This window comes from Vanessa atalanta, chromosome 17 (genome assembly GCF_905147765.1).
Source record: "Vanessa atalanta chromosome 17, ilVanAtal1.2, whole genome shotgun sequence".
Classification (NCBI taxonomy): domain Eukaryota; kingdom Metazoa; phylum Arthropoda; class Insecta; order Lepidoptera; family Nymphalidae; genus Vanessa; species Vanessa atalanta.
Genome location: NC_061887.1, coordinates 6,186,355 through 6,212,063, shown reverse-complemented (window position 1 = coordinate 6,212,063; position 25,709 = coordinate 6,186,355). Strand labels below are relative to the sequence as shown.

General features: G+C 32.1%; 1 protein-coding gene across 4 annotated transcripts; it reads left to right on the top strand.

Annotated features, from left to right (window-relative positions):
• Positions 1-284: 284 nt before the first annotated feature.
• LOC125070351 (CREB-regulated transcription coactivator 2) lies at positions 285-25,248 on the top strand. 4 transcript variants are annotated; one of them, XM_047680183.1, is made up of 12 exons: positions 285-469; positions 2,922-3,097; positions 8,334-8,491; positions 8,959-9,058; positions 12,181-12,343; positions 13,885-14,001; positions 15,070-15,117; positions 16,955-17,062; positions 17,575-17,670; positions 21,468-21,563; positions 21,836-22,001; positions 22,289-25,248. In XM_047680183.1, the coding sequence occupies exons 1-12, from the start codon at positions 356-358 to the stop codon at positions 22,450-22,452; spliced, it is 1,506 nt and encodes a 501-aa protein (XP_047536139.1). In that variant the 5' UTR covers positions 285-355; the 3' UTR covers positions 22,453-25,248. The 4 variants fall into 4 exon arrangements, with proteins under 4 accessions (XP_047536139.1, XP_047536141.1, XP_047536140.1 ...); XM_047680185.1 differs by lacking the exon at positions 13,885-14,001; XM_047680184.1 differs by lacking the exon at positions 15,070-15,117.
• The last annotated feature ends 461 nt before the right edge of the window (positions 25,249-25,709 follow it).

The following is a 25,709-nucleotide window of genomic DNA, read 5'->3' as shown; positions in this document are numbered from 1 at the left end:
TCATATTTTATATTTATTTTTACGTATGTGTACGATATTTAAACTTAGAATTTAGTAATATAAAAAAATATATTAATGATAAATTGGAGTGCAACTCATGACATATTAGTTAGCAATCAAAATAAATAATACACAAAAACAACCAATTAATTAGATAAGAAAGTAAAAACATCAACTATTTTTCATTTACATAACATAACAATCTAATAGATTTCCATATAGCTTATCTGTTTTTCATTCTGTATAATAACAGTTGGCAACATTAAGTTACTGTCTGACAGGCAGGCGCGCTTTGGTTCTATGAGCGCAGAAAATTGTGATGTAAAAAGAGAAGAATAAATGTTTGTTGACCATCATGGCGAATCCTAGAAAATTTAGTGAAAAAATCGCCCTTCACAATCAAAAGCAAGCTGAGGAAACGGCTGCTTTTGAAAAAATAATGCGTGAAGTTTCCGACGCAACCAATAAGGTATGTCGCGGGTCGCCTATTTACTCAGGCAATCGCTTCCTGGCCGTCAAATGTGCTAGCCGACGTAAACAATAATCATTTCAATATTGCGACTCAATTACTTACTGAATATTAATCTCGTACGAATGAAAAAGGAACAATGTTTCTGCATATTCAGTTCTCATAATAATTAACAACTGTCATTGTCGAAATTGTTTTATTATTGTATATCATTTGCACACTCCAAACAATAACGAGATTAAGAATATGAACGGTTGAAGGTTACTGTTCTTAAAAGATGTAATATTTGTTTTGGGCACCAATTACCATCCAATATTTCATTCACTGTTTGTAAGCTTTCAACTTATCTGGCGAATGCATTCGATATTTGTAACATCCATATAAGATTATATTTATTCGACAATCATTATTCATTTGCAACACACAGAGCATTTTATATGTCATTTAAGGCAATATTATTTAGTTACTATTTACATATAATTTAAAAAATATCAGTGTAAAATAAGTAATATATAAAACTGTACCAATTTTAATAATATCATAAGGAAATATATACAATAAACTAGCTTACTGCTTACTTTGGGTACTTTTATATGTATATTCATATCTTATGGAAAATATTTATTAAAAATTAAAAAAAAAAAGTGTTAATGAAAATTGTTTGTTTGAAAACAATTACATAAATACCTAAAACAATAGGCAGTTGTTGAGAAATGGTGGTTACAGGTTAACTCTAGTAGTCGACGAGCCAAAGTCAAAGCCCCTCCTGAGCCAGAAGTTGTTGAAATCCTAGTTCAAACACAACAGGGCTTGGGTACATTCCGGAGTGGCTCACTTCCTAATGTCGCAGCACCCGAGCCACCAACAACAAAGACGGAAGTCACTAAGGTTCCACATTTTGGAATCTGCTTGTTCAATACCCATATAATTTGCTCCCTTATCTTCAGTTATAGTATAGCTCAGTAGAAGTTTATTTTTAAATGTTATTAGAAATTTTTAGGATATCCATCTGGTATATTATTTTTTTATTTCAGCCTAAATTGTTTCGAATGATGATATATCAATCCTGCATGAGAATATGCCTAGTGTATCTCGAGAATGCTATACTATATTAGCGATTCAAATAAATAGATTATCAAGAAAAACATGTTGAACTAAATTTGTTGCAAGGCAGCAGTTATAAATGATAATGTGTAAAACATTAAGCTGCAAACCTTGAATCGGCATTCAAAGCTGAAAGCTTTGACATAAATATGTTTTTTTTGTAACATGTGCTGTACAAGTTTTTCTCGCGAGTAACTTTATTGTTTATTTTATAAACAGATTAATAAAGAAATATGACATGCTTAAGTAACAAATGCTGTCCTAGAGTACCCAACTTTCCAGGAAATACTTAAAATTTGTTAAATTATGTATTTATGTGATGATAATAAATTCTGAATTTGTAGTAACTATTATCCAGTATTAAATATACTAATAAATATTCAAATAAATATTAGTAGACATATAGGGGATCAAATTATTAATTAAAAGAATAAATGTTTTGTCTAGTTTATGATATATAAATCAATTAAATAAATTCAACATAATACATATTTTAATTATCCAAAAAGGATACTATTATTGTTTTTATCAACATCACTGCCTTAAATTGTATTAAAATGAAATTAGCAAATTTTATTCATAATTATTGATTATTTCCAACCATTTCAATATTTTCAGTATACTGCATGTTTCTATGATATGTGCCGATTCTGATATATACAGTCCTAAACAAATTTGGCAGGACTGCTGTTTTTTTTAACTCGACATGTGAGAAAGAGATAGCAATATATAATAATACAAAAAACTGAAACGGCAACATTGATTACAAATATATTATGTAAACTTACTGGAATGTTTCATGTATATTTGGAAAATGTATGTTATAAAAGCAAGAATGTATAGTTTAATTTATGTAGATTTTAGATATATTTTTAATTTGTTCTTTATTATGTATGGCTTTTATTATTTCTTCATACTATAAATGTTAACAATTAAAATTATAATGATAACTATGTTGTTCAGTGTAATTGAATGATTAATTATTTATCTGTAATTAATTGGGATTATGGTATCACAGGTAATTAGTTAATGCAGTATTCTTATCCTGATTCAATAATCTTGTTTGAATATTTTGTTGTGTATAGAATTTGTATGTGAAAATTAAATCAGGATAGTGTAAAGCGAAAATAAGATACCTGTGTTATATAATGTGTGCACCGCCTTATTTTAAAAGATTGTCTTGATAAGAATGAAATACTTTAATTTTAAAAATTCCTAATATTGATTGTGTAAGTGTTTGTTTTTTTTATTATGAACAAAATATTTACAATAATTACCTATAATTCTTTACCCGTGTAAACAAGTTTTTTTATTTTAATTTTATTAATATTTTATTATTTGTCAATAGCCCGAGGAAGCACCACTAGTGACGCAGTATGGTCTCGGTGGTAGGAGTGGGGGGACGTCACCGTCACCACGGTCGCCGGGACAGAGAGGGCGGGCGTCATCATCGGTTGGTCCGATGCGACGACCCGCTGATCGCAAGCATGACACCAGCCCATATGGAAGCACGGTATATCTCAGGTAAGAATTTACAGCAAGGTCTTCAGTGAAAGCCATCTTGGAGATCATCATTTTTACCGGTTACTGATAGTCTATATCACTTATTTGACGTAACGTAGCTACTCGCATTGGAGCAGCGTGGTGGAATATCCTCCAAACCTTCTCCTCAAAGGGAGTGTAGTGTAGTGTAGTGGAAAAATTTACAGGCTGCTAATGCTAAAAAAAAAACGTAACTACTTAAAAAGTAAACGTAGTATAAAGAGCTCTTACTAAAACAACGACACATCAGGCGGTTATTTTGTTTCTATTGTACACCAATACTTAAAACAAAATTTAGATAATACTTAATATAATATATAATAAAAAAATACTTAGAACAAAAGATCCTTGAGGTGCAACAGGCGGCCTTATCGCTAAAGCAGCGATCCGTTCCCGGACCACCTTTGGGTAGAGGATTGGTTGTAACATAAATGTGGGAAGGGGAATTAAAATTATTTATAGTAGTCGTTACTCCTACTGAAGTTTTATAATTAATTTAATAAATTATTTTTATATCACGTTAGTTACTCTCACATATGCATAATTAATTCAGAGAGCGGAACATAAAATAGCCTTATTATCATAATGTCAGTAATTTTCTTAAATATTCTGAAAGTAAAGATAAATACTCGTGATAGAATTCTCGAAATGAATACTAGAACATCGCGTAATATATTTGATATCAGTTTTATTTAAAATTGAAACTTGCGCTCTTGTAGACTCAGCGGCAAAGCAATCTTCTAAATTAAATATCTTATCGTTATGTCTTCAAAATTCCCGCCAAATAATAGTTCGGATTTAATTGTAGATAATAGTGGCAATTCTATTGTACATAATCTTTAGACTATACTTGCTAACTCATCCTCGTGTATGGTGTTAAAAGGATAAAAAATATTCTTGTTGTTTCAGATAATTCAATTTTTTTTATTGTCTAAAACGTAACCAACCATACAAATAGTATAATAATCCCTTCAGTTTTTGAAACTGTAATCAAAGTCAGATTAACTAATTGTTTTCAATCTGTGTGGTGATTGGTAGATGGCAGCCGATGTCGATATAAGTGACCAATGAGCGTTCAGTATTTATTGAGTTTAATAAATCTTACTTTGCTGAAAATTCCTTATAATATAATGTCAATAAAATAATATTAATCTCGTTACTTTAAAGATTACTCGGAAATTAATTAGATACAATAAATACTTTAAAAAAAACTTTAGGAAATATATTGATATATGTATTTGATTTGATGATTTAGGTCCAAGTTCGCAAATAGGCATTTGCGGGGCGCTTTGATTGGCAAAAATTTATGAACATCATACATTCCTGAATAAAATAATTTTACTAATGTCTATGCCGCACTCATCGCGTTTCGCGATAATATGTGTGTGAGAAAACTTCGTCTTCGGCGATGGCGAATATGCACCCATATTGCATCGTCGTGTGGTTTATTGCGAAGTCGCGCGGATAACTGATAATGAGATCTTTAATGTAATTTTTTCACTTCGTTGACCATACAAAATGTTACATACGTCTTATTTATTACGCTCGATGTCGAATGCAGAAAGCTTATTGCGATACATTATTTAATGCTTACCGACAACGGAGCAAATTGCCGAAAGCAAAATCTTCCCAAAAATTTGTCTCCAAAGATCGCGAAATCGCGAATATTCCCTTTATTGTCATGAATGCGACTTGATCGTATTTGGACGACGTATTGAACGTATTTTGAAGCTATTGCAGTAAGACCAACTCTTATAACTCTGTTGAGACTTACTACTCTGAAATTACGATACATTTTTGGAACAAAGTTTTTTGACGCGGCTTACAGTGAAGTCAACTGGCAGAAATCATCTATTAAGGAAAAAGAGTTACGCCCCATTTCTAGGCTAAATTTGCCTCTCTTTCCTTTCCATCTGCCTATTTCTTTTATAAACCTTTTTATATAAATGTTTAAATTTATTTTCTGTTATTATAAATAACAATTGTATTTCTTTTCATTTTATTATTCTCAAATATTGCTGATTTATTTAATTATCTATTATTTAATACATCATATATAAAGTTAATTCGTTCTAACTGGGTTTCCCGAAACCTCCTATTATTTGTTAATTGGTTAGGAATAAAAAAAATAGCTTTGTACTGATTTGAATCAAAATTTCTGTGATCAATATTTTGTAGTAGAGAATGATCTACGAATAGCCCCGGCGTTAGTGTGACGAATGTGATATAAATAAAGCGATAAACCACCTCCGCCTATATTTTTCTTCTACAGGTGTTACGGTAATACTTAGTCTTCCTCCAAATATGATTCAGTAAGAACAACCACACTACTCACCGAACACGATCGCTAAATGTCAAAAAGTGATACTCGATATCAATTATAACATTTAAAAGATACATGCACTAAAATACCGTCACTTGGTAGGTTATTAACATTTCATAAGAGAAATATGAAGTGAGCGAGTTCTAATTGTGTAGCACTGCTGTTTAAGCCTCTAACTTAAATCGTGATGTTTCCTGATTTAAAAAAAAAACGAATTTAAAATAGATACACCAAAGGCACGAACAACATATCTGTGGAAATAAATTTAACAATAAGAAAAAGTGTAGCATTGCTGAGCTCTGTGCTGATTTCTGTGGTATAGATTTCTATGAAAAATCTATTATCGAAAATAATATTGTTTCTTTCGTGTTTAGTTTTAGTTTAATAGTGTTGATGGTGATAAAAGGCAGTCAGTCATGACTGCCAAATGGGCCATGGCTTCGTATAGGGCTTTAGTCTATACATTGCCAATGTATTGCCAAACAAAGGACCTAACAAACGACTGACAGATATTAATTATTTAATACTGTGATATAAAATCAGGAATAAGTTAAAATTTAACGTATTTAACTTTAATATAATTCAACCGAATCATTTAATTTACAATTCAATGCAAAAATAAATAAATAATTAAATATCAACTTCCTAGTTCAAACTTTAATGTCATTGTCATATAATCATATACTCTTATTATTATACTTATAAATATTTAAAGGAAATAGCTCAGAATCGATAAACCGAATACAATTACTGCAAATATTTAAAATTAATATATACTCTTTTCCAACCATTAGCGAGGAAAAGCCAAATAAACAAGATTTGACAGCAAATTGACGCGATATCATTGGTCGAAAGTTTGATTTATCTGTGATATTCACTATGGATTTGCAAAAAAAAATCTGAACATCGACGAAACTGTTATCGGAATTTTGGAAGTAAAATTAAAGTATAAATAAATATATATTAATCATAAACTCTTATTAGTGCACAATATAGCTGAGTTATTAGTGAAGTAAGGTTAAGGTTTGTGTATCCTTATTTCTAATTCTATTGGAATAGTTTGTTATGGACTATACTGGATTAAGACTATCACACAAACACACACAATATTCGCAGAAACAAACGCAAACAAGTCACTGGGGTCTCAAAAGTAGAGATTTGCCAAAATACGAACAACACAAAATTTCATGCAGTGCGATACGTAACATGTCTATTATATTGTTGTTCTTAAAATAAAATTTCCATTTAAACTATGATATTTGCATCAGTAGATATTACAATATATTTGAATAAAAACGTGAAAAAATTACGCGAATCGTGACGGTTTAATGTATTAGCAATGTACGTGCGGATCGATCACTTGGTCGCTATGTTATGTATGTATATATATATTGATATATTTTTAAAATCTCGTTTTTTTATAAGGATTTAATGGATCAAACCCTTCTTATAGTTAGTTATGTTTTAAAAATAAGAGCCCGTGCAAAACTCCGTACTCTCGTGGTACTCGTTATACAAGTGGGAATATTTTCGACGGAAACGTTGCATTTAAATTTTAACTTGAAATATTCTCATCGCGCTCAGAGTAGTTTTATTTTAAAGTATGAAACATTAAAATCAAAATCGTACAACATGTTTTGATGCAATAAATTAATGGGCTTAAACTGCCAATTTAAATAGTCCTGTACCATAGTATCTTTACGTATGACACATCGAACAGTTTAATTCAATTCTTATTACATGAACCATTCTTGGTAACCTCATTCATAATTAATGCTTTTATTGTTATGTGTCCAAATTGAAACGACAGGAAATTTGTATTGACATTGTATAGACACCGTTTATGAAAATTCGATTATAACTAGCCGACTTCAAAAAAGGATTAATATCAAGTAACAATATAAGTACATTTCTCTGTATAATTATTTAGGACGATTATTATTGTACACCTAGGAAACAAAATGACGCGCTCTATTAGGCATTTGACACACCAAATAAAATAAGTTATTGGAATTTTTGACAGTGATTTTTTATATAGTATAAGTTTATCCATTAGATTTTTGTGTTCGCAAAACCGCAAGTTCGCAAAAGAGTGCACCTGGGTTTGTTCACTCACTCGAGCACTGTAATAACTCTTGTAACTCGTGTTTGAGATTATCCAAAATTTATTCAAAAGCTCACTGTTATTAAAGAAATTAAATTTTTCAACCAACATAAACTATTTTATTTGCCAATATTAGATTTAAATAACATACAAATATTTCCGATGGAACAATATCTGAATTAAATTTATGTTCTATATACATTAGTATATAATAATACGAGATTAACGTTAAGTATGGCTGTAGCATAACGAATTAGTTATTTTTATATTTTTTATAAATTCGTGATACTTAAATGCGATGAGTCATAGATTTATATAATCAAACGGTGTCAATTTATTCTTGTTAAATGTATTAGTAATTGTATAGTAATAAATCTTCCATTCGTACGCAGCGGTTTTTCGTGAAATAAATTGTTCGTTAAAATTACGCAAACAATGGACAATATAAAATTATAAATACTAATTTTATATTAATTCATTAAATATTGATATTAAGAAATATATACAATATAAAAGGTATTTATCTCGTTTTAGATCAATATTTTAAAATTTGTTATCCATATTTTGCTTATAAAAATGTTTATCTGTATATTGTGTGCCTTGTTAGTCCAGTGGCTAGCTCGTAAGTTTACAGACCCGCAGATCTGGATACAAATAAGAGGGATGACGAGGGGAAATATGTCATTTTATGTGAAAAAATTTAATAAAGTCGTTAGTACTTATTACTTCAGTATATTAATCAATAGGTTGTCGTTTTTTTTTAACTGATAAATTCTACTCGTTTGTTCTAGTCCACCACCGGACAGCAATTGGCGACGGACGAACTCTGATTCAGCGTTACACCAGTCCTGCGGTGAGCAGCAAGTGACGACGCAGCCGCTCTCACCGCACCACCCACTGCATTCCCACGGACACCCACACTTACACCCTCACCAGAATCATCGGCGAGGTAGGAATCGTAACTTTATTGATTTTGATGTTCAGTACTCAGTCGGAATTCGGAACTCCATTTTTCCTGTAACGTGTCGAGCATTTGTTAAAAAATAAGGATAATTTTTTTATTACTTCCTCAATTGTTTTAATGTTTTTTTTTTTAATTAAATAATTACATTTTATTCTATTCTATACGAATAAGGAATAGGTGTTATTTAATAAATAAATCGAAACTTTCGATTTGGAATTTGATATTTGGCTTGAAGGAATTTCTTATTGTTTGTTTTTTCTACTTTATACGTAGATATTTGTTTTTTTATTCGTATAAATTTCACAATAAACTGCTTTAAAAATTATATAATCTTAATCTAAATTTTAATTGAAGTTTTGAATTGACCTGATACTTTGTTTAAATAGATTTAAATACATTATTTTTTTCAAATTTAAATAATTTGTAATTAAGTTGTTTTATATTATTTTCAGCTAGCAACATTCCTCTCGACGTGCTAGCGACGCTGGGAATGAATCCGACGAACCGTCCGCGATCGTCGTGTGAAATACCGCGAATACCTAACAATAACAAGTAAGTGACTCACTAGAAACGTCACACATTTATGAATTAAGTCGTTGTTATAGTTTGTGGAACGATATGTTAAGGCTTAAAACGTGCGTTTGACTCGATAATGTTTACATACTATAAATATTTAATTTAAATATCACAATTTAGTTTCATAAAATATAAATCTCAAATCAGAATTTAGATTTTAGCACGAATAATCTTTAATTAAATAAGTATTAGGTCGTCTTTATTGATTAAAATACACATAGAATATGAATCATTAATGTAACTTATCAAATACACACGATTTGTTTCTACATATCATCTCGTATATGATAATAATTATGCTATATAATGAGACTGACAGGATTTTATATAGACGAATAATTATAAGTTATTATTTTTTTTTGTTTGATTTTAAATCATAACTATGAACTACTTTTCTTGGAACATCGTACAATTATTACTACACTACACACAACACTATCGAGGGTATTTAATTTGAAGATTTTCCTCTTACTACTGGCATAGAGTAATTTTAATAAATTAGCCCTACACAGCTAGTCCATGTAGATTTTTTTTTTATGTTTATTCAATACTTAAGATCATTTCTCTTAGATAAGTTACAGACGGTATCTCCCACTGTTAGACAATGTCCCCCAATACTATTAATAAGAAGGTTTTAGGATATGTGTCAGAATTTCATCCGACAGACCGATTTCTTTACAATGTTTACTTACCGCCATAAATATAAATTCAAACTCGAAGACCTAGAAAATATCATACTTACTATATTGTAAATATTAGAAAATATATTTTACAAAATAATTAGTCTAAGAATGTAATGTATAATATATCTTATTACGTAACATAAGTTTAAAATAGTAACGATATTACGCCTTCTATATTTAAATTTCTCATACAAATCAACCCACAAAAATAATATTTAAATTATACACATGCGTCACTATAAATCGTCACAACCAGTGTACTTATTTACATTTTTATATTGCTAAAATATATAAGCATATTTAAAGCATTCGTGTAATTCATTTCGATGAACGCGGTTTCTGCATACATACTTGTTCCTTTCGAAAAAAAAAACAACTCATGACACTTAATAAAACTCATCTACGGCCGCCATAATCGCGTTTTCATCGTCACCTTTATATAATATAATTCCGGTCTTAACCCATTTGGCGCCTCTGTACCTGATTGGGTACAGCAAAACAATTGAGGGTAGTTATCAAATTTTAAAAGTTAATGTTGTTATTTTCGCTCATTTTAATAGAAGACATACAGTGTATTGAAATAAAAACGAATTAAGCGAGTTTATTCATAAGAGTTGTCACTGAGAGGATTACAATTTATCAATATAATCATTAAATATAGGTAAGTACACCATTTTATTATTTTCTAGTGTTTACATATACCCAAATTTATTTTATGTATATTTGAATTGTAGTGTACGTCTTTATTGTTCAAATAAATGATAAACTTATGTTTTGCAACTTATATTTTCAAAGTAATCGTACTTGAAACACTACTGTACCTAGTTGGGTACAACGGCCGCATCTATATAACGATTGCACTTTTTTCTTCAGGTTTTTATTACAATGAGTTCGAAATGTCTTAACGTTTCTAACTATTACAACGGCTTAGAGGAAGCAGGCATTGCTGTTTTAGAAGATAGTGACAGTGAGGCTGATTACGAATTCGCAATTATACCACCAGAACCTAGCATCGTGACAGATGAAGAAGAAGGTGCCAACGAGGTCATGATTATTGCCTCTTTACCCCGGGATGTGCCTGGTAATATAGAGGTATTTAGGAGTAATAAGGATACAATTCGATGTGGGGACCTTGACAGCAGCGATGATGAGCCTTTGGTTGAAAAAGCAAAGAGAAGTAGTCGTCAACAGCCAGATCAGCCAGTATGACGTACGTGTTCACCAACATACTCTATTACAACTCAAGAAAGAACTGAAGTTATAGCTGGACAGCAAACTAATAAAAGAACAATTTCAAGATCTTACCAGTACAAATATTTGAAACAATATTTGCTGATGAAGTGATTAGCTTGATAATTACAAATACAATTTTATATGCTAATCAAAACAATAGACACACCTTTCAACTGGACTCTGTTGACTGTTGAAAAAGTTTATAGGCATATTTATATTATCTGGGTATCATAAGTTACCCAGAGAATATTTGTATTAGTCTTATGATGAAGACGTAGGCGTCGAAATGGTATTGAGATCCATACCAAGACAAAGATTTGATATTTTGACTTTTGATTGATTTGACTTTGATAAGCAAAATGAAATACTGTTAGTGAGATGGAAAGATTGTGTTTGCACAATAACGACAAATTATGATACAATTGATCCGTTAGGAGTTGTAAAACGATGGTCTCCTGTGCAGCGTCAAAAAACTGATGTCAATATACCAAAGCTGTTTCAAACTTATAATAAAAATATGGGTGGAGTGGATGAGTTGGATCAGTCTATTTCGCTTTATAGGATTGCAATTCACAGAAAAAAGTGGTGGTGGGTTTTATTTACCGATATGGTAGATATGGCTATTGCATTACGTGGCGTTTGCATGTTATCAGTCACAGTGATAGCATGGATCAGTTACTTTTTCGATGTACCATTGCGAGATACTACTTACACCAGAAAACACAACATAAGGCTCGATCTTCGTCGTCATTGGTCCCAGGCTTGCCTCAAGACGTTATAGGAAACTATCCTTAAAAACTTGGAAAACCTTTACGATGTGTTATATGTCACACAAGAGTTCGTTGGCAATGCAAAAAGTGTCTCAAAACATTGTGTGTGGAAAAAAACAATGTTTCGAAAATTTTCATCTATAATACGCCGCTGTACACAATCGAGTACACCCCCCTCTAAAGGACCCTGATTATTTTTTTCTACTTTTTTCATACTTTTATTTTTATTTGATTTGTAAACAATAGTAAAATAAACGTTTCGTAAAAATATCACTTTTGTTTTTATTTTGGCGATTAATGGGTTAAGTGGGAAAATATTGTGAGTGGTCAATGATATCGTAGCCAGCACTGTGAGTGGCATAGAGTGCAAGTTCCAATAGCAGTGTATGTAAGAGTAGTGTGGTGCCCGCAGCGTGTACGAGAGCGGCGGGGGCGGCGGCGGCGCGGGCGGCGCGGGCGGCCTGCAGTGCGAGCTGCAGGTGCCGGGCGGCTCGCTGCCCGACCTCACCTCCGTGCACTTCCCGCCGCCGCACTACCTGCCGCACCGGACCTCGCCCGAGTACCAGCCCCGATATGTGAGTATACTCCCTGACTACACTTCACATCAGTTGTAGTCCAGGCTAACGGAAACACCTGATAGTCGACTTTTCGATTGGAAAAATTCCTAAGTATAGTAAGTCCAAGTTGTCTCGAAATGAATCTTGAATCATTTGCGTTTTTGCAAATATCGTTTGACCTGTAATGTTTTACGTAGAAACTTGCGGTACATTTATTTAAGAAAATTATTAATTAATATTTTCATATTAGTTGAAAAAATTTGTTGTACAACTCCAACTACATTAAAGACATTCAAAAAACATATTCCAATTGAAAAGACGGTTATTAGATTTTTTTGTTGAGCGGCCTTTTTGTGCCCTATCTTTGCTGGATTTATTCTATCGTTCTGTCGCTTCGGACTTTCTTGTGTTGTAGTGTGCGTCTTCGTTTTTGTTTTGTTGGGAATTGACGTTTTTACAGAAAAAAGGGTTTTAATGTATCTAAATACTTACCTTACTGAACTACCAATTTTAAATTCCACTATTCTATAGTATCTAGATTAATGTCAACGTGCTGTTCGGCACCATCAAGTAGAACTAGAACGACCTAGGTAGATTCTAGGTAGCCTCATCTAGATATATATCTTTCCGATTTTAGTAATACATGTGATTCCAGTACAGACTCATATATATAATACTTAATATCGTACATAAAGTTCGTAATTTTTATACATATTGAATAAAATTCACTTACATTTTTCAATGATGTTATGAAATAGTACTTCCAACGTGTTTTGTATCATTGTATCTGTTAATCAAAAATAATTCAAATTTGTCACGATATCGATACGAAACGATATAATCCGAGCGTGATCTGAATGGGATCCGACCTTTTGGAAACGGCAGCGGCGGTGGCGTCGGCAAACTCGCGTCGATGCTCGCATGACGTCACTTGTATCTTAGTCGTACATATTTGTTTGTGATTTGCAACTATTTTAGTATAGAGGTTTTTATTGTTATAAAATTATTTTAGTGATATGAAATTGGATTAGAATTATTAATAAAAAGACGTAGTTTTGAAAGGTAAATTACATGAAATAACGAAATGTCTATATTAATAGACATACTTAATTGCTGAAATTGTAATACTCTTTTGGCTTAAGCGGATTTGGATTATTATTTTCTTTGCTGGAGAACTGTTTTTTTTTTTCAAAATAGTTTGACGAAGTTCCGTACCATTTTCATATTGCGCGGACTTTATAGCGGTGAAGATAAAAACCGGTAGTTTTTATGTATATGTTGAATCGTTGTAAGATATCTATACATAAAATAATTAAATACAACAAGTAAGTCGGCTGTATATTTTTAAATCCCTCGGTTTTAGTATTATTGTCAAATTTTAGTCGAACTATCTCAATAGTTGTTACGTATCAATAATTATAACATTATAGTCAACTGCGGTTATACAATTAACTATAATTCAACGACTTTATCGCATGTAACGTATAAGTCTAAAGTGAGCACGCTGTGCGAACGACACGAGCGACAAGAGCGCCATGAGACAGTGAGTGTGCCCGCAGAGCCCGACGGGCAGCGTGTCGCCGGCGACGGGCGGCCTGTCGCCCGCGTCCGGCTCGCCCGTCGGCGCCACCGTGCCGCTCGCCGCCGTGCACGACCAGCCGCTCTACGACGCGCAGGTACACACACTCACTCGCGTCTTATTGCGCTACATGATCGATACGATACATTGTAAACACAGGAATTTATTCAAACATTTTTTTTTTAATTTTAACATATTTTTTTTTTAATATAAACACAAATTCTACTCTATAAATGTTTAACGTCGTTTTACAATGTTAAGTTTAATTTTTAATCGGCAATGAACTCGGGACCGGTTACATTTACTGATTTTATTTACGATTTAATTATTATATAGTTTATGACCATTTTTGTTACCTATAAGTATTTTTATCGGATAGTAAAAATGAAAAATATTTTTAATGTTGTAAGAACGTATGACTTCCTGAACGATATCGGTCACGGTAACAGATCTCAGCAGAGATTAGCCAACGCTTGCTTTATCTGTTCACTCTCTCACGATCCGATGGAAAGGCAATCCGACATATTCTAAGAGAATTCAAGCACAGCACCCAAACCCGCTAAACAAACAGAACGTAAATAGATTTAAACGGAAATCTTTAAAATTCAAAATTACACTACAAACGTGCCAAAAAATATTAGGAAACATATTCAAAGCATATTCAACAATATCGTAGTGTAGAAAATGAACTATTTAGCGGATATTATGTAAGGCGAATTACACCTTAAACTATAAAACATAAAGATTATTTGATAACGATGTGTTAGTAAAGTGTCCTAAATGAAATACTATATTTTATATTTATTTATATTATGTAAATTAATTATAGTAAGTCAGTTCTGTGTTTTTACCAGCTCTATGTTTTTTGTCTCGTTCGGAGCTAATAGTTCGTTATATTTTGTGCTTTATGTCGTTGTTATAAACTCTAAATTTTATATTAATCAAATGTTTAAACAGATACTGTTTTAAAAGCGAATATGTTTTTCTAAAATTATCATTGAATTAAATGTTTCTGGATTCGTCACACATACAATTTGGGTTATAATTGATACAACTGATATTACATGTTATCCCGATTACCTTATTAGATGTTTAACATTTTTGTTGTTTATATTTTTGTTGTGTTTATTTGCTTTCAACACGGTCATGTTTTTGTTTATTTCAGAATCACTTATCTGTACCAAACACAAATAATTATCTTCATCATAATAAGGTTCGTTTTCTTTTGTAACCTCCTTTTTATACTTTTTTTTAAAATCATTCACGAAATTGTTCGCTTCGGTGCTTAAAACGCTGACTTTTGATGTCATGTCTTCGACCTATTAACGGTATTGAATTTCACATTACATTTATATTATGTAATATTTACAAGGCCTAACAATTATTATTATTATTAACAATTTTATTTCTTTTTTTTTTCTATAATTTGCATGATTAATGATTCAGCTTTGCAGTTTATAACTACAAAAATGCTTTCATCTGTTTACTTTATTATGACCGGAAAATGATTTTTGCTCAAATATATTTATGATACTATTGTTCGAAGCTGTTATTCTAATGTTTCTTGTATTGTGCTTAATTTTTTTTAAGTAATTGATTACCAAAGAAATTCATAGTTCGTGTTTACTCGGACAGTATATTTACATTGTTCCCGTTCAAATTATTGAAGAAAACAAAATATTTGAATATGTCTAATATTTTTTTTATAGATTACCCTGCAATTTTGAATTTTTTGAATATAAGAATATTTTTATTTATTTAAAAAAAAAAAAAAATATTTTAAATGGCTGTTATATATTTTTAATGTTATTCTTTTATATGTTAAAATAATCATTAAAATAAGTTAACATAAGTCATTATTCCTACTCCGGTGTCATCATATGTTTAGTAACAGTATATGATAAAAAATATTCACACACTGACTTCTCTTTCCTAAAATGTTCCTTTGTATTATATAAATAAAAACCTAATTAATGTACCACTTAGCTCTGGTTAAAGTTTCCAACATCTAAATTGATCAAGTAGTTTATAAGATTAGCAATACCGATTGAATAAACAAATGTGTACTATTAAATAACAATTCTAATTTCAAAACGTCATTTTTTTAATAATGTGTTGTTATGTTATATAAATGTAGTAATTATACAAATTGTTGGATACTTACTTGTATCAAACATTAATACTAATTATATAAAATGTTTTTTTTTTAATTGTATAAAATGTCCTTATTAAGTTATAGAAAAATCAAACATAGTCTCATACATTATATATTATATTAAACAACCCGATGGTTCCTTTCAAATATACGACTTCAATTTTTAATAATTAAATGTATTACTAGAATTATTATTGTGATATGGGATTTTTTGTGTATTTTTCGGTAATTAATCCATTTAAAAACAGTTTCTATTTTTAAATTTTTCTTGCTATTTGTAGACTTTTGACAGTCAATAAGCAAGCGTGCTTTTATATATCGGATAAAGTATTTGACTGTAAGTTCATAGTGTAAATAGTCCATAACTTGAAACATTTTCTTGTTTTTTTATTAACTATTTTTTCTTTTATTTGTCCATGAAATGTGCTTATAACTGAAATAAGAGGTTTTAATTGGCATGTCACATCATACTTGGTTCTTCACTATAATTGTGAAAACGACCACCTGACATTATAAATCATTGCCAATAACAAAATGCTATAATTACTGCTTAAAATCTAACTGCATGTTGAAGAGCTGTGTCTTGAAAACAGTGAGGTGAACTATCGGCTTTCTGTCATGTTTAAATCATTTTTTATTTTATTTGAGAATGTAAATAAGCAAAGAGTTTAGTTATAAAAAAATAAATAATGCTTGTTTAGATATGTTTACAATTAACCAATAAGAATGGTGGGTACCTGATTTGTAGACATATCTACAATATACAGAACTTGTTAAATTTTTGTATGAAATGATTCAAACATGACATTTTATCTTACACTGTTTTCGCGCTTATTTAAAAGGTGGTAAGATCTATTTTTGCTGACACTATCATTTTCTATTTGACTGGTTACAGAACATGTCACCGCTCGACCACAGTTGGATAACGTCGAGCTACCAGTCCCACTGCAGTCCGCCTTCACAATATTCATCGACATCAAATATAAATGTACCTTCACCCACAGTGAGTAGATTTTCACATTTTACACTACTAAATGTTCAACGTTTATTCTGCTACAGTATAATTATTAAAATGTATACATAAATTGATGTTAGTATACCTGTTGGGAGCAGACTTCGATGCTTTTGACACAAAGATGGATTTGTTATTGAGATTTTTGTAATGCGCCGCTAGATGGCACTGCAAGATGTATCCTTACTTTTCCCTGTCTATCGATATTCCAATCCCAGATATGTTTGGTTTGTTATGTGTTTGTATTGTTTTTGGCGCAGGAAATAAAATAATATAACCTGTCAAAACTCGCTAAGGCTGTAGATACATTAGCACAGCGCCAGACCTATCTCCGTTTTTAACGAATTTCGGTCTAGTTACCATATGACATTGAGGAAATATAAAGTGCATCATAGTTTCCGCAGACATAGTAGGCTCTTGCCCAATTTTAGGCCATAGACATTAGCAAGGAAGAAATAACCACAATGAATATATATAAATAATACAACAAGAATGTATTTCAGATGGTGCACAGTCCAGGCAGTCCCGTGGAGTCCCCGCAGACAGACTACAATAACCTTCACCAAGTATTATTACAACCGTTCGAGCAAATTACAATGGTAAGTTATTATATATATATTATAAATTCATTATTTATATTGCAAACGTAACGTTACTTACGAGGAATTTAACAATTTTTAATTGTTATTTAATGTGGATGTTGTCACTAATATATGTTAAATATATTAATAATATTTGAGCTATGATATGAGCGAGCATACCCTAAAAGAGTATTATGTAAGATATGTTTTTAAATTAAGCGTCAGAGGCGATAATTGTATGATTGACCAGATAAATTATCAAGGTTTTAACTCCTCTATATATTTTAAATAACAATATATGAAAATATATTTTACTATCAGTGTTGAGCCGTGTACTTTCGTAATATATTTGAACGGCGTGAGGAGTAAAGATAAAGAAACTTTATATAAAGATATTTCATCCGATTTGCAGATAGCTCAGTTATACATTATCTTTTAAAAATAAATAATATGAATACATCTCAATACTACACAATTTCATTTAACCAAACTCAATTTCAAACATCCGACCGGCAATTTGGCCATTATTTTAAACGCCACGTCTTTAACTCGAATTTGAAAATATCTAGAATAGAATAATGACAGTTTAACTAGGGATTGAATGATGAACGAGTGAAATGTAATCATCATCATAAAAAAAAAATGATGATAGAATTTTGTATGGCATATTACTGATTTTTGAAACGGGAATTCATTTGTTGATAGTTCCTCACCACTAAATGGGTAGTTGAAGTGTTTAAGTGCACAAAAAAGTGTAACTGCAAGAACATGTTAGCTCCCAGGATTGGTTTCTTGCAGCGCTAATTTTTATCTACGGAGTTGACCACTTACCATCAGGTGGCCCATTACCCCGTCCGCCTACCTACACAACCTAAAATAATGTCGGTACAACGTTCCAGGTTCTGTAGATATCATACGGCCAATGTTTAATGAACAGTCACCTGTTTTATAACACATATTTCAAAACGTTAAATTTGTTTTTTTTTTTTTTCAGTTCCTTGGTTTAACATAATTTAGATAAATTTTAAATATAAGCTATAAAAATTCTCGTAAGACATTATTAGTTGAGTTAAATGCAAATATTAAATGTTTTATCGTGTATCATATCATCGTATTGATACATCAGGTATCCTTTCGAGTATGCAAAATAATAACAAATATACACATTTTTGTTATATTTAAATACATATTTTTTATATAATACTTCAATATTAATGTGTATGTAGAGGCTGTCAGACTATTCAGGTAATTGACAAGGTTATTGACCTTCAATAAAGATTTTTTTATCTGCCTTTAAGACATCTGTCATCTAAGCGGTAACATGGTATAACAAATTAATTCAAGAAGTTTCAAGTCGAGCATACTAAACAAACTATTTCTTTGTATGGCTTGCTATAGAGTGGGTGTGTGTATAGGTAAAAAATAATAATATTTAAAATCAACGAAAGATAAAATTTACCATAACATAACATTTAATGTCTACAATAATTTATTATTATATTATAACATTTCAATGCATCAATGGAATAGCAGGGAGTTGTGAGTAATATTATTTAAGAGAAATAAACGTGGCTTTATATCGATATTCGAAATAGTATAGAAACTATTTAATAATTAATCAATAAGAATAATATATTTTTATACGAGAAATTAAAATATATAGTGAATATTGGCACTCGCAGTTAAAAGAAATCAGAACACTTGAGAGCAACTAGATTACAGCACATAAATATCGTAAAAATGCACATCCTAGCGACATTACATGAAATTTGTGTATGTAAACTAGATTATAATTATCCCTAGAATTAGGTAAATAAATTAACGACAAAATTAGACATTACACTTAAATAAATAAAAAAAAAAAGAATTCGTCACAATTTATTTACCAAATTCAATAATGATAATATTTGTGCTATCAACTACGGCATGAGGTTACTATTTGTTAATTCGGTCGTGATATATTGTATATACTTAATTTACGGATAACAATTATAATGATTTTATAAAAGTGCAATAACGGGCAGGTGTACTTCTTTGGTATAGGCTTGGAGGTTATTCCTACTAAAGTGCAGGTTGGTGGATTTGACAAAATTTCACCTGACATATTATTCTGCAAACAAGACGAATAATAAACAAATGTATCACTTTGGCTGTAACAATGCTGACAATATTTGGCTGTATTTGAACACAGTTTTAAATCCTTATTAGTATTTTCGGACGTTGTCTCAAATTTGGCCAAAGTTATATACGTGTTCACGAGTAATTTCAGTACATATTGATACACGTAAAAAATCTAAATTTACTTTGATTAAATAAACTTTTTGAGCACTTTTGAATTATTTAACAACCTGTTTAATGTATCAATTAAAAATGCAGCTACAAAACGAACGAAAAAATGGTTCCTTTTTAAAGAATCAGCTGTGCCTTAAAATGCCTTTGTGTTGTCTTTATAACCCCAGATTATGACGAAAATAAAGTAGATTTGACATAAGATGACATATAGATGTATATGATTTCATTAAATACTTAGGGCTTCTTAACATAGGAGTATAATCGGACTATAAATAAACTAATATTAAAACCTCACATGCGCGGGAAATTATCAAAACAAATAGTAATCTGTATGTGGTCGTGTGTGCCTTCGTAAATGTGTGTAACGTTGGTGGATGTTGGCCAAGGATTGGGCGCAGCTGGTGCAGAGTCTCGTGGAGTCGGGCTGGACCGCGCACGTACAGGTCGCGGAAAATGTACGACACCACATACACACCATACTTTTACGATTATACGTTTTACATTATACAATTTGGTAGAGGCCAAGGTCTGGTTGAGAGCGATGACGATTCCAAATACCATGTAATATGTTTCATCCATAACTAAAAGGGATTGCTATTGGGATTAGTCAAATACTGCTATGATATATAGTTACTGAATATAAACTTCAGGTTGCAATTACTAATGCTCTAATAAAAACTTAAGAAAAAAAAAATTAAATAATACCATTTTATTTGGTGGGGGATTGTTTTTCAAATTCGACAAGTCAAATACCATAACAATTAAATTCACAATGTCCAAAATAATAAAATTATGATATTGATCTTATGATATTTAAGTATCATAGATACACAGAAAATAAAATGAAATGTTTCTGGGTTTACGTCTGAATGGGCGTTGTTGCTCGCAAACAGACCGACGCCGAAAAGTTAGATCGGAGCACATTTTTTTGAATAGTTCCTATAACTGCACATTTCGAATATTATTGCAAGTAAAAAGAAATGATTTTATAAATTGATATAGAATATTACATTTCGTTTTACGTGCCGCTTAAAATAGTACTACAGTATAAAGTCTAAGATATTTTGCATATTTCCAACTGTCAATATTTTGGTACTATTTACAGCTTTCTGCGTTTTAGATATAAATTGTCTAGTGGTAATGTTATTACCGATGTATAGAACGGCATGCTTCGCATATTTAATATTTCTTGCTTTAGAGATAAATCATATTGTTATTACATATTTCGTGTTAAGTTGTATACGAAGCACAGCATGCGTTCAGCAGGTAGATCATTGTTTATATAGCATGCTGATTTTACTTGTTTATCATTTAGTATTCGTCTGGTTAATATTTTATAACTGTTTTTTTTTTTGTCTTTTAAATTATAATTTGACGTTACCTCTCGCTTGATTTTTATCAAAAAAATACTGTAGTCGATGTGCCGTCTTGTGGTATTCTCAAGTTTAGTAAATTTTGTTCTATTTTAGCTTTACTTTACAGTTTAAATAGAGCGTTTTTTGATGTTTTACTCGTTTTGGCAGCTGGACCCCCCCACGTCGAGCTACAACACGACGTACATAAACCACAGTTCGCCGCATTCGTCACAAACAACGAATTCGTCACACACATATTCTCAGGTAAATACGACGCAACTATGATTTTCCCGTCGTAGTGCCCATTTTAAACCGTATACGAGGCAGGGTTGTTAAATAAAGCCTATTCTTCCCTGGAATTCATACCACTTTATACCAAATTTCATAAAATTTAGTTCAATGGTTCGGCCTTGAAAGCTCATGAGACAGACAGGCAGAGTTACCTTCGCGTGGTATAATTTTAGTTTGAACAATACTATGTTGCGGTCCTTTTAATTTTGCCCTGCACTAAGATGACGTGTGGCGCCCCGTTGCAGTCGCCGCACGGGCTGAGCGGGCACGGCGGGCACGCGCCCGAGCCGCGGCGCGCGCGCGACCCGGTGGCGGGCGGCGGCGCGTACGCGGCGCTGCAGCCGCTCGCCTCGCCCTCGCAGCCGCCCACGCCCGCCACGCCCACCTCCATCCCCGACATCATACTCACAGGTCCGACTCGGGCCCGGTGCTCTTGTCATATTTTCAAATGTAAATCGGAATCGGTAGTCATGCATGACTACTTCTGAATAACCTAGTAACCGATGAGGAATTCGAAGCCAGGCTTGCGACTGTGATACTTCACTGGATCGACGGGGCGGTCGGTCTGCTGAATCCAAGTAAAAGAAGTAAAATAGATATACCCCTGTGACTTTCGAAACGAATATAAATGTACTACTGTACTACGAGATCGTCGATTTTAATTAGTAGTTAGTGAGTTGTCGAATCGTCGATTACAGATTACTCGGGCGAGCTGGACCCCGGCATATTCGGCGGGGAGGAGGCGCAGCTGCGCGCCGGCCTGGACCTGGACGACCTGACGCTGCTGGAGGAGCCCAGCGCGCTGCTGCCGGACTCGTCCGTGGAGCACGAGTTCCGCCTGGACCGGCTGGACGGCTTGTAGTACCGTGTCGGCGCCCCGCTATCTATTGGCAATGATTAGATTCCCTGGCGGCACTCGCGGGCCTCACCTATGACAGATCAAAATATAAATATGTAAAATCGATTGTCTCATAATTTTTTGATATATTAATATTAATTATAATTAATAGAAAGTTAAAACATAGAAAACGCTCGAATGTAATAACGACTACAGAAATGGTTAATTTTCCTTCTGATTACAACTTTTGGTGCAATATTTTGTGAATTTTGTGAATATTTTTTACAATTTCGTAGACATTTCAATGAAATAATTGTTGATTAATCTTTAAAGCAATGCGAAATGAAATGCCTGTCCCACGTGGGGTCCGCGAGCAGCCCGAGGAAGTTACTCTCCACCAATACTTCATGACAATTTCTATCGTTTCAAGTCTGAGTTAGTGAATATGACGCGACGTCGAACATTCCCGCTGGCCGGCCGCCGGCCGCGACTGTGACTCTTGTGAATGCGAGTGACTTGTGGTTTTAAATGTTTTACTCATGTTTTTAATTCGGAGGGTAGGTATGATGTAGATTTAGATTTTCTAAATGGTGATCGATCCTTTTATCGACGATTCGTGTACAGAATTAATCGATTATTTTCTATTAAGTATTGTGAATATGTACTCGAATATCATTAGAGGATTTATTTCGGATTCGATTCAGACGTTTCGCGATCGTTCGACGTGAGAGCGCGACGGTCCGTTTGTAAATAGAACTTCAAAGTGTTCACTTCATAGAGTTGCATTTAAAGCGCTAATGTTGCATGCTATTTAAAAGCGTTTGAATCGTTTAAACAGTCGTTGACGCGATTATTATTATTTTTCTAAAATTAACAATGTATAAATTATCTTGACATTTTTATATTACCTATCGTCTTTCAGCGATTGCTCAAGCGTTGACTGAACCTTAATCCGAATAATTCTTACTAGATAATTACGATTTACCACAATTTTAAAATAATGATTTATTTAGGCACAGGCTTATGGATGTTATGGGGCACGTAATGTGCTCGGTTTCCCGTTTTGTATGTACTTGGATGATGTGTCGTTTAAGATTTGTAAATAAGAATTGTTAATAAAATTTTTTAATAAGCTTTTGTCGCAAACATATCTATCTGTGTACGTACGCGTGGTTGCGAGAATAAGGATTCATATTATGAAGGTCAATTTTTTCGATGTCTAGTTGAGGGAATCCTGTTCGTTGTATTCGACCATGTATACAAAAATTTGTTTAAGACAGGTACACTGATTTGACACGACGCTACATTATTGCTGTACTAATATGTAGAAAATTTACCGTTTATATATCAAACTGGATTATTTGAAAGTGTAGTCTTTTGTTTTGTTTTTTTTTTTTTGAAATATTTATTATAGGAATTAGTTATTACTAGTTGATACTGTTCTGTAAATTATCGAGCGTCGTGTGAGCTCAGTCCGTCCTTCTCTATTCTCTATAGATATCGACGAATATATGCATTTTCAAGGTAGTAGGACTACATCTGAAGTTAAACTTTATAGTTAATAAGTTTCGAAATATTTAGTTTTTTAATTCGTCGCGCCCGCTACGACCACGATTTCGTAACGGAGATCTATACTTTTGTAAAAAAAAAATGTACAAATTATAATTTACAACAAATGGCGGGCGCGGTGGAGATCGTGTAGTTACGTGTTTTTTTTTTTCTTTTGTTAATGCTCATTTTATTATGTTTTAAGAGTCTAGTCATCAAGTTATATGAGTATCAATTGAAATAGAACCTGTTCTTCGATGTGTTGTTCATATTTATCAGATTTTATTCAGCTTGGTTACGGTTATTATATACATGTTTACTTTTAAATATTTATACGACGAGCGTACGCGGTTCTAAAAATAATATACGAAGATATAACTATGTCGTCCAGCACGAAGTTCATGCAAGAGGGTCAATCTCAGAGACCAGCTATCTACGCGGGAGATGAAATGTCACTTTCCTGAAAAAAAACTCTTGGCTCGAATTGAGTGAACCCAGAATATCTAGATTTGTAGTCGTACGAGCTAACTACTAGATCAATGGGACAGTATAATAAAATAATGAGTAATTCGATATGGTCAAGTAGATGTGACATGTGTTTTGCATTAGCTTTTTAGAAATAATTCTACTCGAGATCGTTAGAATCGGAATAAGTTTCGAAACCATTGTGACCGGAGAATAGAGCGTCGCCTAGCAGTATGTAAAGTGACGTTACGGATAATGTATTGAAAATTAATTTCAAAGCTTCATTATGCTAATATTTTAATCAGTACAAGGTAATGGAGAAACGAATTATTTAAAGTAGTTGTATACGAAACAAATAACTCCCGAATATACTTAAGAAAACTTCCGTGCTAAATATTTAAAAGTAAACGTAATAAAAAAAATCTATGAGACGTTTTGTTTAGAATATGTTATCTTCGTATTTTATTCAATATATTATATCGGTTCTTATATTCTGAAACAGATACATAAATGTATATAATATATGTTATAATATAACCTCGTTGCGCACACTATGAAACTAAACATGTACACTGATATAAATGTAACGGTGTATAGTTGTATCGTATGACTAAATTTTATTTTTCTGATGATGTTTTACTCTGTAAACGAGTATTATTGTTACTGATTCGCCTACGATGTTGGTATATTTTAAATATTATCTTTTATTCCACCTAGAGTTTACTGTATGACAGATGTAGATTGTATAAATGTACGATATATGTGATAAAAGTTAATAAGCACAAGATAAATCTTAATGAAGCCTAATCATATGTAAGTTTTTATTTCTCATATTTCACACCTGCATATATATACCAAGGTTGTTACTCGATATGTAATCCCTTAATAATCGTTCGCAGTGACTAAAAACTTCATGTCAACAACCTCTTATGAACTGCAATGAACTGTCTGTCTTTCAAAACAATTTTTAAGGTGAATCTTTGTAAAGAATCTAATAACGGCATCAGATAAATCTCCGAATTTTTTTAATTCGATCGATCTTGGTCCTCCGTCTGAAATAACATTGCTGGCCTAATTCTGATTTAAAAATATATATTTGGATTAAATGCACATGACGATTATTATAATGTGTGTTGTATATCTGCTCGACAGCTTTTATGTTCATTTATGTAATTTCAAGTTATTGAATGATTTCTGAATGATTTTTAATATTTATAAACGTAATAACGATATATGTTTAGACTAAGTTTGGGTAAAATAGTGTTAAT

Excerpts from the sequence above, each read along its gene's own strand:
- LOC125070351 (XM_047680183.1), top strand. The coding sequence starts at position 356 with ATGGCGAATCCTAGAAAATTTAGTGAAAAAATCGCCCTTCACAATCAA. Across the intron at positions 3,098-8,333 it reads GGAAGCACGGTATATCTCAG|TCCACCACCGGACAGCAATT; the intron begins GTAAGAATTTAC and ends CGTTTGTTCTAG. Across the intron at positions 9,059-12,180 it reads CGAATACCTAACAATAACAA|CGTGTACGAGAGCGGCGGGG; the intron begins GTAAGTGACTCA and ends TGGTGCCCGCAG.